The 17,677-nt window shown below is 48.2% G+C and overlaps 1 protein-coding gene across 2 annotated transcripts; it reads left to right on the top strand.

Moving 5' to 3' along the window:
- Positions 1-1,197: 1,197 nt before the first annotated feature.
- FUT2 (fucosyltransferase 2 (H blood group)) lies at positions 1,198-16,543 on the top strand. 2 transcript variants are annotated; one of them, XM_074369299.1, is made up of 3 exons: positions 1,198-1,352; positions 10,232-11,298; positions 15,904-16,543. In XM_074369299.1, exon 2 carries the CDS (start codon positions 10,234-10,236, stop codon positions 11,248-11,250), a length of 1,017 nt encoding a protein of 338 aa, XP_074225400.1. In that variant the 5' UTR covers positions 1,198-1,352; positions 10,232-10,233; the 3' UTR covers positions 11,251-11,298; positions 15,904-16,543. The 2 variants fall into 2 exon arrangements, with proteins under 2 accessions (XP_074225400.1, XP_010945210.2); XM_010946908.3 differs by lacking the exon at positions 15,904-16,543 and having other exon boundaries at positions 10,232-11,395.
- Positions 16,544-17,677: the final 1,134 nt, after the last annotated feature.

Below are 17,677 nucleotides of genomic sequence, written 5' to 3'. Positions count from 1 at the left end.
CTAACACATCGTTTAGTGACTGAGGGCCAGGGCTGCTAAAAGTTACACAGTGAAGAATCGCCCTGTAACCCCATGACTTTTTTTTTATTTACTATGTTGTAATAGTTTCTGGTGTACAGCATAGTGATTCAGTTATACATACATACATATAGACATATTCTTTTTCATATTCTTTTCCAGTACAGTTACTACAAGCCATTGAATATAGTTCTCTGTGCTATACAGTAGGACCTTGTTGTTTCTCTATTCTGTACATAGTGGTTTGTATCAGCCAATCCCACTCATGACTTTTGAACAACCTGTTAGACATCCATGCAGGTGAAAAATCTGCTTCTCTGTTTCTGAGCCCCAAATCTGCTTTGCATATATTATAAGTACCCCTCTCAATTTGCTACTTTTTTCCACATCATTCAATCATGGGGGAAACCGGGTCATTTGTCCTGTAGACTGCGTCCTACTGGCTGATTTTGTCCTCATGTTGTTAAGTCACTGGAAACTTTGTCCTCTTGTTTTCTAAAAACTGATGATTACAGTGGGAGACTTGATTGGATTCAAGCCCCCTTTTTTTTTCCCTTGTGGGGATGGAAGGAGGGCATTTGTACATGTCACCAGTAGGGGAGGTATCCAGAGGGCTACTTGTCCCTCTTTCAGTGTTAGGAGTGCTGGGAACTCTGGTGATGCCCGCCTCACCACCCACCCCTCCAGTAAAATGCTTCTGCAATCTTGAGCTTTGCTTGGACCCATAATATACCATTAAGAGATACAAAATGGTCTTTTCCCAAGAGAATCTTTTTTTAAATAAGGGAAACTGAGAAGAGTTGCTATTTGCCAGGTGTTCTCCAAAATTCTACCCTGCCTGGTTTCATATTCCAGCCTCTGTGACTTTCTAGCTCTGTGACCTTGGGCAAGTGCCTTCACCTCTGTGTGTCTTGGGTTTCTCAGCTGTGCTGTAGGGCACACGAGTGTCTCTCTCACGGAATTGGTGTGAAGGTGGAATGAGGTTGGTAGGCCAGGTAACTGCTAACAGTTGTTTGCCCAAATAAATGTAGGACCCTGAGAAGGCTGAGTCTGGGAGAGCCAAGGCCAGCAGGACTCTGTCCTCCTCCTCCAGGCTGCCTTCCATGTCTACATCCTGGCAGCACCCGGCACCTGGGGAGGAAGGAGGAGCTTGGGCTCAACTGGCTCTGGCAGCTCAGGCACCCTGCCTCTCACAAGCTCCCAGAGGCTGAACAGATTCTGGGCGGGGTTTTCTGGCCACAGGTGCTGGAAGGTTTGGCAGATTCTGAGTGAGAAGTCGTCCCTGAGGGGAGGGAGCACGCTGAGCTGCCACTTTGTTGTCCAGCCAGGACCAGGTGAGAGATGGTGAGGGGGAGTTTCTCCCCACACCCGCAGCCCGCTCGCGTTACACACACACGCGCGCGCGCGCGCGGGACAGAGGGCTGGGGAGAGACTTGAACCCAGAGATTCAGCGCCCACCTCCTCTGGCCCCAGCACACGGGCCACCTGACCTCCCGGCAGCCCCCTAGCCGGCTGCCTTTCTCAGCTCCCACTGCCTTCCTTCCTTGCAGATCGGTTACTTGAACCCCCTTCCCCCTCCGTCCCCATCGCTCTCCCTTCCCCCTCCAAGGCCACCGGCTTCCTTCCTCCCTCCCTCCTGTCACCATTTCCCTGGAACCGACCTGAGACAACCTGACAATGGCAAGCCAGGACCGGCCTGATAGTAACTTGAATGACTTGGTCCCATCTTGGTCCCATCTGAGATTGAGACAGACTGCAGGACCCCGATGCTTAGAGACCCCGGGCGGCAGGCCCCACCCCCAGGCCGCAGGCCCCACCCCCAGGCCAGCCCTTACCCGGGAAGTGGCCTGATCCCTGGCTTCTTTATCCCATCCTGAGTCACCATTTCTGTCCTAAGTCTGAGAATAGAGTTGGAGATTTCCAAGTGGTAGCCCAACATTTTTGTCTTAAACTCTTCCCCAGGGTTGTGGTGATAGTGTGAATTTCGGGAATAGGGATGGACAGCGCAAACCTGTCCATGCCTAGCCGAGGGAGAGCGGAGGGAGAGCTGGGAGCTGGCAGCGAGGCCGGGACTCAGCTGATTGACCTGAGCTGACCTGGGGGAAGGAGTCTGGAAAGGGTAGGGAGGGGCTTTCAGAGCCGAAGGAACAGGTCTGGCAAATCCCAGGGTGTGACAGAACTGGGCTTGAGGAAGGGGAGTGACAGAACTGGGCTTGAGGAAGGGGAGTGTTGGGGTTACTCCCTGGTGACAAAGCCTGGGGGGGCGGGGGGTGGGGTGGGGGGAGGGGACAGGACGCCCAGAAGGGCTGTGAGCTGAGGAGGAGGCAGGGTCAGCTCTCATGTGGGGCAGGAAGGGAGGCAAGGAGGCTGTGGCCAGCCTCCCAAGAGAGGAGAGGATGAGGCCAGGCCTGGGTAGAGAGATGTGGACCAGATGGAAAAAGTTGAAAAGAAGCTATCGGCAGATTTTAGTGGCCTCTTTGCTGAGAGACCTGAAGGCTTCATTCCTCCTTTGAAGTTGGGGCTCTTTTCTGTTCTGTATCCTCCTGCAGTCCCTCAGGGGTGACCCCCCCCCCCCCGGGACCAAGGTGGAGGAAGGGGCCTTGACCCCTCACTCCAAGGCCTAATGCAGCTATAAGACTGAGGGCAGGTAAGGAGATGTACTTCCTGACCTCAGAGGACTGGGGGAAAGGCAGGTTCCTCCAATTTGCCAGAAGCTGCCTCTGGTCCAGACTCCAGCTGCTGGCTTTCCCCAAAGTTCCCCACTGACGACATCAGCGAGCCGCTTTCCCAGTTTCCTCCCCTCCTCGCCAGCACCCGCCCCAGCCCTGGCCCTCCCCCAGGCCTGCCACCCACCCTCCTCTCTGACCAGTCGCTGAGCCTTAGTTTCCTTAGCTTTCAAATGGACGTACTTACACCTGCTTTCCAGGTTGTTGTTAAAATTTACTGAGAGAAAACTGCAGGAAGGGGGGCACGAGAGACAGGACACTTGGTTTCAGCCTGACGTTAATGTGAGTTTGGAGTGTGTCCCCTGCCACGGGAGACAGGACCAGCCCACTCGGTGCACATCCCGCCGCAGCCCTGCAGAGCGGTGCTGTTATTATTACCTCCAATTTTTGGATGTTGACACTGAGAGGCACAGACCCTTGGTCAAGATCCTACAGATATTTAGAGGCTTCTGACCACACCTCACTGAGCTTCTCTCCAAACCTAAATCTTTCAGAACGTCACAGCGAGGCCCACGCTCCCAGACCCTGGGTTACAGCCTGCGAGGCTCTTCCCGCCTCCTCCTCCTCTCCCTGCAGCCTCAGTCAAGGTCAGGGCTTTGGTCAAGGTCAGGGGGCTGAGGTCTACAGGCCAGTTAGGCCCCTCAGCAGTGGCCCATCCCCTTTTCCGGATAAGAAGGGAGGGAACACCTAGGGAGACTGAGAGCCATAGTTCTAGAATATTCTGCATTTTTTCTTACCCAAAGGAAACTGGCCTTCTTATCTTTCTGTCTGCTGTAAACAAATTTTCAAGGGGACCTTTGGGGCACTGGCTGCCAGTCCAGAGATGAGGAGGTTTGATTGTGAAAATCTCTTCTTCCAGTATTCATTGTTTCACCCAGTAGGTGCTGGGAAATGGAGATGTGGGGAAAAAAAGCAAAGAAAAAGGTAGGGATGTAGGGAAATGAATGAGGCAGGGAGATGTTGGCAGAGACTCAGTGAGAGGGGGAGAAAAAAACAAATGGGGCCAGAGGGGGACTTGACAGAGGTAGAACTTGTACCCCTTCTACATGCGTCTCCTGAGCACCTATTAACATGTGTGTAAGAAAGACGCTGAGACTGAGAGATCCCAAAGGGACTGTCCTGGAGAAGGAGAGAACGGGGACAGAGCAGAGACTGGAGGTGGCACCCAAGTGGCGTAAGATTCATCTTGTCCATCTGCCTCTTTTCTCTCTGTCTCTGTCTCTGCCTCTCTGTCTCTGTATCTGCTTTTGTCTTTCTATTCCTGTCTCTGTCTGTTTCTTTCTTCCTGTCTTCCTTTCCCTGCCTCCCTCTTCCTCTCTGTCTCAGTTTCTGTTTGTCTGTCTCTCTCCCTGTCTTTGGTTCTGTCCTTGTCTTTTCCTCCGTATCTTTCTATTTCCCCTGCTCTCTTTTTTTGGTCTCTTTTTCCATCTCTCTCTCCTCCTTCCCCTTCTCACTTCCTTCTCTCCATCCTTCTGCCTTCCCCCAAGCATTCCCCCTGGCCCCCGGCATTCCAAGTCCCGTCCTTGGCCAGCGGGGAGCCAGACAGAGGTGTCAAGTCTACCCCTTGCCCTTCAAGGACTCACCGTCCAGTTGGAGAAGGGAAGAGAGGACCACAGTGGGAAGAAAGCAGAGGCCACTCCGCAGAAAGCTTGCCTCCTCCTACCGTGGGGCTCCCTCCTCCTTCCCGTAGCTTCCTCCTGCTTCCCAGTCCCCAGAGGGTTCCTCTCCACCCAGAATCAGGGGTGGGTTCTGGACCAGAATGAAATGCCACGTGGCCTTGAGGGAACAGGAACCAAGAACATCAGGACCACAAGACACTTTCACCTCTCTCTAGGGTCTTCACTGATTTTGATTCTCAGGGCTGAATCCCCTCTGCTCACAGATTTCTCCCGTTCATCTTAGACATGGCTTCATGTGCTGCCTCAGCTGGGCCCTCGGGGGCCCTTTAGCTGCCCAGCCCACAGTCAATGGGCCACCGTCTCTGGGCTTCTAACTTCCAGTTCCCAAGGGAGAGAATCTTCTTGGTACAACTTGTTCTCTGGAGCCGGCACCCACCCCCAAGCATCATAGCCTGGCCAGTGGATGGGCCATCCTTGGGCCAGTCGTTGTCTTATGATGTACTATGGGCTGTGGTTTTGCCTTTTATAAAGTCACCCATCGTCTTGGATTAGCGCCAACCTCACGGTGACCTCATTATATCTTGGTCACCTCTGTAAAGACCCTGTCTCCAAATCAGGTCACATTCTGAGGGACCAAGGGGTTAAGATTTCAATATATGTTTTTCAGAGGGATACAATTCAACCCATAACAGGCTGTAACAAGGTCTGTGGGCTGGCCGAGCAAAAATACACCTCCTTAATACAGTGCACGTCATGATCGCCCATCACCTGCTCTCTTTATCTTATGCCTTCAATGCCATTTAAAAACTAAATCAAACCTCAGTCATGGCAGGTGAATCACAGATATACTCAATCACTCCCCAGAGATATAACCTCCCAAAGTCAGCTCGGTCCACGGGATCTGTCTCTGATGTATGGGGCGACCTTAGTTGATCTCAGAATTCACCACCTCTGATGAAACAGATTCCTCCTCTAGGCCTGCCCTCATCACATTCATGTGTGACTCCCTCCAATTCTATGATCTGTGTTCTAAGGGCTAGATTTGACCATTTACCCATACACCCAATATAAAACGTGGAAACCAACTGGTCACTGGCCCAGAGCCCATATAGACAGCATCTTTTGCTTTATATGGGATAATATCAAAAGTTGATGGAGGGGGGTGGTAATAGCTCAGTGTTAGAGCATGTACTTAGCATGGATGAGGTCCTAGGTTCAATCCCCAGTACCTCCATTAGGAAAAAGAAGAAGAAAAACTGACTGCATGTGTGTATGTGCCAGGCACGGTTTTAATCCTCAGAGAAAGCTGTGGGAGCTGGCAGTCAGCAGCCCGCAGCCAGAGGGTGTGTGCTTAACCAGAGAGAGACGTGTCCTCTCTGGCTCACTGCGTCAAGTACATTCCACACAGAGCTGAGTGAACGGAGGTTGCACTTCCAGTGGCCAGGAGGAAGGGCCTCACGTGGAACTTGCGGGCAGTAAGACTGAGACTCAGCTGAGCTTTGAAATGAACCTTCTTCAGTCAACCCAGCCTCCCTGACTCCTTTCTTTCAAGTCAAAAAGGGTTAGAGGAGATTGTGCCACCAGGGAGCTATTTCTGGTTGGGCTCAACACCTGGGGATGACCCAAAGGGCCCACCCCCGCAGCTGAGTTGGTTCAATTCAAATCCAGGCATGTAGTTGACAAGCCTCAATCTCTTCTGGAAAGATAACGCTTATGTGCTCTTAATAGCTCAAGGGTTTCAGTGACTTATAAATCAGAAGCAGGGATATTGCCACATTTGGTTTTTTGCTAACTTTTTTTTCGAAGTATAGTTGATTTACAATGTTGTGTTAGTTTCTGGTGTACAGCATAGATATGCATATATATGTATTCTTTTTCATACTATTTGTCATTATAGGTTATTACCGGATATTGAATATAGTTCCCTGTGCTGTACAGTAGGACTTTGTTGTTTTTCTATTTTATATATAATATTTTGTTATATGTAACATATCTGCTAATCTCAAACACCTAATTTATCTCTCCACCCCCGTCCCTTTTGGTAACCATGTTTGTTTTCTATGTCTGCAAGTCTGTTTGTTTTGCAAATAAGTTCATTTGTATCATTTTTTTTTAGATTCCACATATAAGTGACATCATATGATATTTGTCTTTCTCTGTCTGACTTACTTCACTTAGTATGATCATCTCTAGATCCATCCATGTTGCTGCTAATGGCATTATTTTGTCCCTTTTAATGGCTAAGTAGTATTCCATTTGTGTGTGTGTGTGTGTGTGTGTGTGTGTGTGTGTGTGTGTGTGTACAGATATACAACATCTTTATCCAGTCATCTGTCAATGGATATTCAGGTTGCTTCCACATCTTGGCTATTGTAAATAGTGCTGCTGTGAACATTGGGGTGCATGTATCTTTTCTAATTAATGGTTCCTCTGGATCGTATGATAACTTTAGTTTTTTAAGGAATTTCTGCACTATTTTCCATACTAGCTGCACCAAATTACATTCCCACAAACAGGGCAGGGGGGTTCCCTTTTCTCCATACCCTTCCCAGCATTTGTTATTGGTAGACTTTTTAGTGATGGCCCTCTGCTAACTTTCTATCAGCCATAGTTAACCCGAAAGGACCACACCTGCATAGCTTCCAGCACCTTCCCAGCTTCAGCCAGGTCACACCTAGCTTGATTTAGCCCCAATGTTCTCTTCTTAGTGGCCACTTAGTTCAGTAGTTTGACCAGGAACACAAGCCCTAGACCAAATCAAATAGACATCTTTATCTTTCATCTACCTTGGTGCAAAGCCTCCAGGATATGCTGCGATTATAGCCTGCTCATAAGGAAGAGGTTTTTATACGTGGGTGGGAACCTCACATTCACAGAGAAGGAAGAGGGAAGTCTTTGGAAAAGCTGAGAGAACATCATTCCTTTGACTCCTCCCAGACATCTCCATTCCTGTTCTCTTGGAGCCCCATCTTACACAATTAGGTGCCACTCCTGGACTTCCACTGTGGCAACATGTGCTGGTCCCACCTAGATTGCAAGATGACAAAGCCTATCAGTCATTTCTCGATGTAATCTTTGGCAATAACAAGGTGTTAACTGTGATAACATTAAGTAATTGTCCTGTTCCGCTTTTCCTTACTGGCTTCTAGCCGCATAATGGGGAGTCAGAACCGACTTGTTTCCTGCTTTTCTTTTCTTACAACTGCTTTACTTTTGCTCAGCAATCTTATCTTCAAAGTCTCATCCTTTGGGGGCCTTTGATTTGTTCTAAAGAATCCCAGCCAACCGCTTAATTAACTGCTTCACTCTACAAACCACTGGGTCAAGATTTATGTCCCAGGATGGGGAATTCTCCAAGTCCCCTACCTCCTATAACACCATAGTGACTCCTGTGTGTTCTCGGAAGTTCTGGACTATGCAACCACCCTACCCCAGGAACTAATTTCTGTTGTAACCAGAGTTGAAAAGAACAGGTTGTATACTCGTTCAAATATAAGTGTGTGTGTGTGTGTGTGTGTGTGTGTGTGTGTGTGTGTGTGTGGTGGAGGGAGGGTATAGCTCAATGGTAGAGCATGTGCTTAGCATGCACAAGGTCCTGGGTTCAATCCCTGGTGCCTCCATTAAAAATAATAAGTAAGTAAGTAAGTAAATAAATAAATACATACATACATACATACATACATACATACATACATACATACATACCAAATCTCCCCTCACCCCCTGCCCAAAAAAACCCAAAAGAAATATAAGCAGATTTTCTGGGATTTCTTCAGCAGGAATTGAAGTTCTCTTGAAGTCTCTGCACATCCATCTCTTCAGGTGTTTTCTGGTAATTGGCTCCCTCTGCTTCAGTTTGCATCTGACACATCCCAGCTGCACCAACTCCTATGCTCCCTTTCAACATCACCTGTCATGGTTTCATAGAATCATCTGTGGTCTTTGTCCCCAGTTCCTGGCACATAGCACCTAGAAGCCTTGACATTTCCTGATCGATAAGCGATAGGAATGTCTTTCATACTGATGAGGCACCTCTTGCCAGGGCTCTAGATAGCTTCAGGATGGGAGCTGGTCACCAGAAAGACCAAACCTCCATTAGAGGATTGGCACTTTCACCCTCACCACCCCGCCCACGCCAGATCTGGAGACGAGAAAGAGACTAGACATCGAGTTCATCACCAGTGGCTAATGATTTGATCAGTCGTGCCTCCACAATGATACCTCCATGAAAACCCCAAAGAATGGGTTTCAGGGAGCTTCTGAATTAGCAAACATGAGCTAGGAGGAGGATCTGCCCCAACTCCAAGGGAACAGAAGCTCTGTGCTCAGAACCCTTCTGGACCTTGTCCTAAGGACCTCTTCTTCTGATTACTCATTTGTCTCCTTTATAATTAACTAGTAAACACAAGCAAAGTGCCTTCCTGAGTTCTATGAGCCATTCTAGCAAATTATCAAACCTGAGGAGGGGGACACAGGAACCCTGATCTATACCTGGTCAATCAGAAGTATGAATAGCCCAGGGCTTGCAACTGGTGTCTGAAGTTGGGGACAGTCTGATGGAACGTAACTGTTGAACTTGCAGGATCTGATACTAAGTCCAGGTAGATAGGGTCAGAACTGAACAGAATTGTTGGACACCGAACAATGTCATGAGGGAAAAAACCAACTGCCTCTGAGCCTTTTAGTAAAAAGGCTCAAGAGAAAATTGGCCAACTGGTCTTTTAGAGCCAACTTACACTTCTCAACGCCTCAGCTAAGGAAAAGAGAAGCCACCGGGGACCCAGGTGTCTGTCTCATGTTCGGTCATCTACAGCCAGGAGGGTGACCAGATCAAGTGGTTGAGCTAATGATGGAAGGGCAGTTTCCCTTCGAAGGGGATACAGACAGGCAGGCATGTCAAGGTGGACATCTCTTGAAACTGGATCCCCAGTAATTAGTAGGTTCATACACTTGTGTTCATCACATATAGACACCATACATGTATACTCACAGTCTATAAACACTCCCATTTAAACATACAATATAACGTATGCATATATATACACAGACTCACGTACACACACATGCTATCTAGCCACAGACAACTGCACACTATATATATATATATAAAAAACACACCCGTACATGTACACAATACAAATGGAACTCAGAGATATTGCAGGTTCAGTTCCAGACCACCACAATAAAGTGATGACTGCAATAAAGCAAGTCGCACAAATGTTTTGGTTCCCCAGTGAATACAAAAGTGACGTTTACCCTATACTGTAGTCTACTAAGTGTGCAACAGCATTATGTCTAAACTATCAATGTACGTTAATTTAAAGTGATTGTTTTTATTATTAATTTAGTTTAAGTACAATGTAGTTAATTTAAAAATAATTTATTACTAAAAAATAAAGTCATCACCTGACAACACAGGGTTGCCACAAACCTTCCATTTGTAAACACTGCGGCATCTGGAAGCAGAATAGAATGAGGTGTGCCTGCGTGCACACATGCGTGCAATATACACTGTGCATATGATGTCCATTCGTGTGCACACAAGTGCACACACACTTACCTACATACACAATATATGGATACCCATACATATCATACAATGCGCATGCCATGTGAACACACACAATGCACATAGATCTACATGTGTAAACATGCACATATGAATCCAGTGTAAACACATCCACATAGCACACACTGCAGAGGTGCATACGTGTACCTGGGTATTCACACTACATGCACACACGAAGTAAATCCACACACACATACAACCACACAGTGTCTGCACACACAACTGCGCTGCTAGCTTCATTGCCACCCCAGGGCCTCCATCCCCCAAGCTAACTGTCCCTGCTCTCCCTCCCCTGACAGCCATGCACACAGCAACTTTCTTCTTCCCCACGGCCCCCTTCATCCTCTTTGTCTTCGCGGCTTCCACCATATTTCACCTTCAGCAGCGGCTGGTGAAGATGCAACCCTCGTGGGAGTTAGAGATGCTGGAGTCAAAGATGGTGGAGACTCCCTCCAGCCCCCCGCGGAAGGGCATGTGGACAATCAATGCAATAGGCCGCCTGGGGAACCAGATGGGGGAGTACGCCACCCTGTACGCCTTGGCCAAGATGAACGGGCGGCCGGCCTTCATCCCGCCCCAGATGCACAGCACTCTGGCCCCCATCTTCAGAATCACCCTCCCCGTCCTGCACGACACCACGGCCAGCAGGATCCCCTGGCGGAACTACCACCTGAACGACTGGATGGAGGACCAGTACCGCCACATCCCGGGGGAGTACGTGCGCCTCACCGGCTACCCCTGCTCCTGGACCTTCTACCACCACCTGCACGCCGAGATCCTCCAGGAGTTCACCCTGCACGACCACGTGCGGGAGGAGGCCCAGAATTTTCTGCGGGGTCTGCAGGTGAATGGGAGCCGGCCGAGCACCTTCGTAGGGGTCCACGTGCGCCGAGGGGACTACGTTCACGTTATGCCCAACGTGTGGAAGGGCGTGGTCGCTGACCGGCGATACCTAGAGCAGGCCCTGAACTGGTTCCGGACGCGCTACAGCACCCCCATCTTTGTGGTCTCCAGCAACGGCATGGCCTGGTGCCGGGAAAACATTGATGCCTCCCGTGGGGATGTGGTGTTTGCTGGCAATGGCAATGAAGGCTCACCAGCCAAGGATTTTGCACTGCTCGCGCAGTGTAACCACACCATCATGACCATTGGGACATTCGGGATCTGGGCCGCCTACCTTGCAGGTGGAGAGACCATATACCTAGCTAATTACACTCTCCCAGACTCTCCCTTCCTCAAAGTCTTTAAGCCCGAGGCAGCCTTCCTGCCAGAGTGGATCGGAATTGAGGCAGACCTGTCCCCACTACTCAAGCACTGATGTTAGCTGGTCCTCTGGACCCCATTCTCCTTTTTTGGCTCCCCCAAGGTCAGTGCCAAGGCAGGAGGAGCACATTGTTACATGTTCCAGGACACTTCCTCCTTGTATCAGAATGCTTCAGGCTGCAAGTAACAGAAGTCCCAATGAACTTATTTAAGTAACATGTTCATGAGTCTCACACAACAGGAGCAGAGGTGGCACATCTCCTGGGTTAATTTAACAGCTCAAGAACATCATCAGTGACCCCAGTTCCATCCATCTTGTTGAGCTGCTTAATCTCTTAAATTGGCTCCCTCGTGGTCCCAAGATGGCTGCCACATACCCAGGTGTCACACACAGACAGCTTCTTCCCAAGGCAGCAAAAAGACGTTTGTTCTTATCTTAGGTCCCTTTTGAAGAGTGTGGGAAGCCTTCCAAAACCTCAGCAAGTGGCCCTGTGTCTTAATGACCAGAAGTGAGTCCCATGCCCACATGACTCCTTCCTTACAAAGCACGATGAATCAGACCCTGGACTTGACTTAGCCTCAGATCAAGAAGTCTTTGCCCTCTGCAGCTGGGAAATCAATCAGCCTCCTCTGAAGGACACGGTTGTTTGCAGAAAGAAAATTGGGGTGCTCGTATCAAGGAAGAAGGGAAGAATGGCTATAGAGTGCAAAATAGGGAAGCTCTGAGTTATTGTGCAGGTAGGTCACTAAGCAAAGGCACCTGGCTAAGGAGTCAGGTGGGGCTTAAATAGAGCCCACAGTCTTCTCTCCAAGCCGTGTGTTCTAGGAATGGTGCCCACCCAGAGGGCTCACTTTTTTTTCTAGTTAGCCCACCCAGAATAGAGACTTTTTTTTTCCAGTCTTCACAAGAGAGCCATCTTGGCTAGTAGTTGGGTGTGAATCCAAGACCATATGCCCCACCTCTGCAACCCTGGGTTCTAGGGCCTCAGGTGATTATTGTTGAGAACTCAGAGACCAGCATGGCTCAATGAACTCGAGGAGAGTCCATCATCCTTGTAGTAACCATGTGTGGTGTGAACCTAATAGACAGGATCCCTGCCCTCAAGGGCTGCATTGACAAAACATAGTGGCTTAAAATGACAATTTGTTATTTCCCACAATTCTGTGGGTCAGCTGGGTGATTCTCTGCTCCATGCTAAACTGGCCGAGTTCTCTCAAGCAACTACCTGTGGAGCTCAACTGGTGTAGGACAGGGTAACTTGGACTTACTCACAACATGGCTTTTAAGTTGTTTGCTGGAACACTCACTCTTGGAGTCTTCAGTCATCAGCATGATGTCAGAAGTCCAGCCATCTGAAGCTGCCATGCTGTGAGGACGCCCAAACCCAATGAGAGTCCACATGGAAGTACTCCGATTAACAGTCTTAGCTGAGGCCAGCTTCAAGTCACCCCAGCCCAGGCATCAGATATGTGAGTGAAGAAGCTTCCAGATGATTCCACAGAAGTTCCAGTCAACCTAGCATTTAGAGTGATGCAGCTGAGGCACCTGATACATTGCAGAGAGAAACCATATCTGAATTCTTGATTCACAGATTGTGTTGAGCATAATAATGTGACTGTTTTATGCCACTAAGTTTTGGGAAAGTCTGTTATGCAGCCGTCAATAACTGGAATAAACTAAAACAATTACTTTCTGTATTTGCAAAAACTTTTATGACTTCGGCATGAAAAAGGCCAACATGAATTTCCCCACCTGACTTGAGATGTCATGTGCAAAGGCCCTGTGGCAGGAGAAAGTCCAGTTATTTATGTGAGTGAAATGAGGCCAGTGTGGCTGGAACACATCAAGACAGGTATGGGTGGAGAAGTTAACAGGGTGGGACCATAAATGCCTTGTTGACCCTGCTGAGGGCTTTGGGTTTCATTCTAAGACCAATGGGAAGCCATCAGAGGGTTTTACTTAGAGAGGTGATATGATCTGATTTGCTGTGTGGACATTTCTGGCTGTTATGTGGAGACATGGCTGTAGGGGCAACGGTGGAGACATAGAGACCAATAAGAAGGAAGGCTACTGTAACATTTCTGGCAACTAATGATGGTGCACTTTTGAAAAACTTAAATTCTATCCAACTCCAATTATAGTCTGTCTACACCCATTCACCCACAGTCTTGCCGAAGTTGGATATTACCATTTTCTAAATTTTTCTCCAACTTCTTTGGAAAAAAAGGCACCTTTTTCAATTACGTGTCTCTGAGTGAGATCTGTTTTAACCTTTTTTATCACTTCTTCTAAAGTCAGTCTGCTAAGTGAGAGGCTGCCCTCAGGTTCTCAAATGCAAAACTAAGGTGAATTCAGAACTTCTTCACTTTGCAGGTTTTCTCATCAACCACACCAAGTCTTCAGCATCAACCCAACCCAGAAATTTTATTTTTAATTTTCCTTTCTTTATTTGCCATCTTGTATTAGTTATGAAGTCCTGATTGTTATTTTTAAATTCTAACATCATACATGTGAAACATTCATAAAACGCATGGTATAAAGAATAACAGAGCAGAAACTCCTATCCAGGTTAAGACCTGGTGTGTCAGGTCACTCCAAGACCGCTCTCAGGTTCAATGAGTTGCTGGAAGGACTCACAGGACTCACCAAAGCAGTACTCATGGTTATGTTTTATTACAGTAAAAAGATACAGATTAAAATCAGCAAAGGTGCACAGGGTAGAGCTCAGGAGAGACCAGGTGGAAGCTTCTAGTTGTCCTGTCCCAGTGGAGTCATATGAACAGGACTTAATTCTCCTGGCAATAATGTAGGACAGGATATATTAAGTACTGTCAACCAGAGAACCTCACATGAGCCTTGGTGTCCAGGGATTCTCCTGGGGGTCGGTCACGCAGGACTGGCTGGGTGCCCGTGTGGCCAACCTTAGTTACTTGTCCCCAGCACTTCTGGAAATCAAGTTGATACTATGTGGTCCAAGGTCCCAAGTAAACAAAGATAGTAAACTGTCAGGTAGAACATGCCAAGGGCTTAGAGGTTATACCCCAGGAGCTGGTCATGGGTCACTCCTTTCTCTGGAATGTGCAGGGCTTGAACACCCCAAGACTGTTGAGTTAACCCTTTACTGCACACCTGGGATGCTGTTGGGGTCCAGAAACAACCAGAAAGCCTCTCTCTCCCCACCGCAGTTGATGGTGACTCTCAATTCTGTTGACATATTCCTATCTTTCTTCATTCTTTTACCATTTCTGGATATATCTCTAAAAAAGAAAATAGTTTCATTCTGCTTTATCTTTATTTCCCAGCATTATTGAAACACAATTTATATATAATAATGTTCACCCACTAGTTAGTAGTATTCTTTATAATAGCCACAAAGGGGAAACAACCCAGTTGTCCATCAACTGTGGAAGGGAGAAACAAAATATGGTGGATGGAATATTATTCAGCCTTAAAAAGGAGTGAAACACTGATACACCCTAAACCATGGGTGAACCTGTGAAACACGAAGCTGAGTGAAAGAAGATGAACACAATGGACCACCATTATGTTCATATGAAATGTCCAGAAGTGGTCAATCCACAGAGATAAAAAGTAGATTAGTGGTGCCCTCCATACCTCAGAGGACAGGTATGGGAGGGAACGGGCAGTGACTGTGCAGTGTGGATTGCAAATGCCAAACAAGAAGTCCAGGCAGCTAGTGCTTAAAAGAGCCAAACTCCCTGATGACTTCCAGGGAAAGGCTTTTAAAGATGGGGGTGGAGAGGTGGTGCTGCTGAGTGCGTGATCAGCTTCTGGACATACTTCTGATTGGTTGGTGGTGAGGTAATCGGAGTCAACATCATCAACCTTGTGCTTCCAACCCAACCCACCTGAGGTCTATGTGCCTGTGGGCAGAATACAGTTGATTTCTTCCACCTGGTGGGGGTTTCAGTATCTGCAAAACAGCTCAAAGGATATGGCTCAGAAAATTATCTATAGCCCTTGAGGAGAAACTTCAAGTTCTTGAGTTTGTTTAAGGGCTAAAGTGTTACTATTTTGTCTTGCTTGTTTTCCTTTGCTTATGCATTTTGTCACTTCTCTGATTACATTTATTCTTGGGAACACGAGGAAGACCTAAGACGATCAAAGTTTTCTACAAACAATAGGCAGGCAGAGGACATGGGGTAGGGGGTCAGGGGGTGCTGTCCCAGGAAGGGCCCATTGGGTCCTGCTCAGTTACACTTCCTGTCACTTTAGTTTTTCCTTTTCTAAAACTTTAGATAGAGAATCATTCCCCATTTAGTCTTTTCTGTTTGACTTCTTTCACTTAGCATCATGTTTCTGAGATTCATTCATGTTCTTGCAGGTATCAATCATTCACTGCCTTTTCACTGCTGAGTAGTATTCCACTGTGTGGATGTCCCACAGGGTGCCTATCTGTTCAGCACTTGACAGACATTTGGGTTCTCTCCAGTTTAGAGCTATAATGAATAATGCTGTCATCAACATTTGTGTACAAGTCTTTATGCAAACATATGTTTTCATGTCTCTTGGGAAAATACCTTGGAACCGGGTCATCTATGAGGTCAGAGAGAAGTGCTTCTCTGGGATCCGCAGCTAGGGAGAGGCTGGGCTCAAAGTCTGAATGAAGGTTTGGCACTGAAGGGGTTTGCCCAAGGGGAAGAGAGTGTGAATGCTGATGATTCTCTTTCCTTCTTTTCTTCCCAGTTCAGTCACCTAACCCCTCCCTCCCTGGGGTCCAGGGTCCTCATCACCAGGCTGCCTGGGGCCTGAGAATCCCCATCATCCACCTCAAGGATAAACAAGATTTGAGAGAAAGAAGAGGTAACAGCCAGACAGACTGAAAATGAGAAAGCTGGACAACACCAAGGGCAGGGCAATCCCTGGGCACTCATGGTTGTCACAAGGGTTGGCACAGCCATTTGGCAGAGAAGTAGAAGTCACATCAATCCTGACACAATCACTGACACTTAACAAGTGCTTCCTTTATGCCAGGCATTTTTCTAAGCACTCTACACAGGCTAGCTCATTTATTCCTCACACCAACCCCACATAGAGAGTACTATTACCCTTGTCCCCATTATATAGATGAGGAAACTGAGGCACAGAGAGGCTAAATGGCTTGCCCTAGGCCATGTAGATACTGGTGTAGAGGTAAGTCCACATAGGTTGATCTGGCACCAGAGATGAGACTCAACCACTGTGGCACCTGCCTCTGTGTCAACGCACTCCTGGGTGTGATTCCTGGAGAAATTCTCCCACAGGTCCCTAAGGGGCTGTGCTTGATGGTGACAAACAGGAGGGTGAAGATGAGGATGATGGGGTGGAAGATGATGAGGATGAGGATCGCGGGTGGTTAGTGGAGTTGGGAGCTGCGGGTTGGTCACCACTGATAGAGCAGAGGAGGTGGAGGTAAAAGACAGAGTAGAAGTCAGCAACTGGAAGCAGTGACTAGATATGTGGTAACAGAGAGAAGGGAAGGAGAGAGAGAGACATGGAGGTGGGTGGGGAGAGAAGACGAAGAAGAAGAGGAGGGGGAGCAACGAGGGGGAGAAAAGCAAACAAATACATTCTTCTCCATTCTACCCAATGAATATGAATGTACCCTTCTGGGGAATATGTCTATTAGATACATTGGTACCCTGGGAAATTTGTCAAATATATTCTTTGTCTTTTACATGTTTCCATTGAAATCATGGGGTGGCAGCTCGGTGGGGCGTGGGGTTGGGATCCCCATCTGACATTCTTCTCCAGTGCCCCCATAGGTCCAGCCTTCATTTCCCCTGCTCCCTCCCTTGGGGGAGGCCCAGCCCTCTCATCAGAGGCAGGAGGGAAGGGACTGAAAGGTCTGGAGAAGGGTTGGGGGGCAGGCTGTGGAGCGTGCAGGACCTAAGCCTGTCCCTCAGGCTCTGGATTCAAAACTGCACACTCCACCCAAGCCAGAGCCTGTCTTTCAGATCTCCACCTTCCAGAAAATCCCTTAGCCACCCCTACCCCTGACTCTCTTTGGAACTCCACACAGGCCCCACAGGCTCTCAGCCCAAGGCTGCCCTCCTCTGGACATGGGAGAGATGGGGACAGAGATGGAGGAGGACAGAGACAGGCAGAGACGGGAAGAGGCTGATTTGAAGGTACAGGCAGATAAGTGTCAGCAGGGAAATAGAGACAGAGGAAGCCCTGCCTGACCCCTTCTGATCTTTCCAGGGCTGGCTGCAACCCTTTCCCACCAATTTTCAGCCTGACATGAAGGGTCCTGCAAGACCCAGTCCAACACCCACATTTTTCTCCAGGAACCCTGACCTCACAAGGCTCCCCAAGGGGCAGCGCCCTTCACACCATCAAGCCTCTGAGTGTTCTCCTTCTACAAGGATGTTGTCTTCCAGGGGGTTCCTCTGACCAGCTCCTCCTTATCCTTTGAGTCTTAGCAAAAATGCTTTCTCTGACTACCCTGTCCCATTCCCCCACAGCTTCTGGTACTTTC

Source organism: Camelus bactrianus, chromosome 9 (genome assembly GCF_048773025.1).
Source record: "Camelus bactrianus isolate YW-2024 breed Bactrian camel chromosome 9, ASM4877302v1, whole genome shotgun sequence".
NCBI lineage: Eukaryota > Metazoa > Chordata > Mammalia > Artiodactyla > Camelidae > Camelus > Camelus bactrianus.
This window is presented reverse-complemented; position numbering and strand designations above follow the sequence as displayed.

What these genes read in the sequence shown, in the direction of transcription:
- FUT2 (XM_074369299.1), top strand. Translation starts at nt 10,234, where the DNA reads ATGCACACAGCAACTTTCTTCTTCCCCACGGCCCCCTTCATCCTCTTT.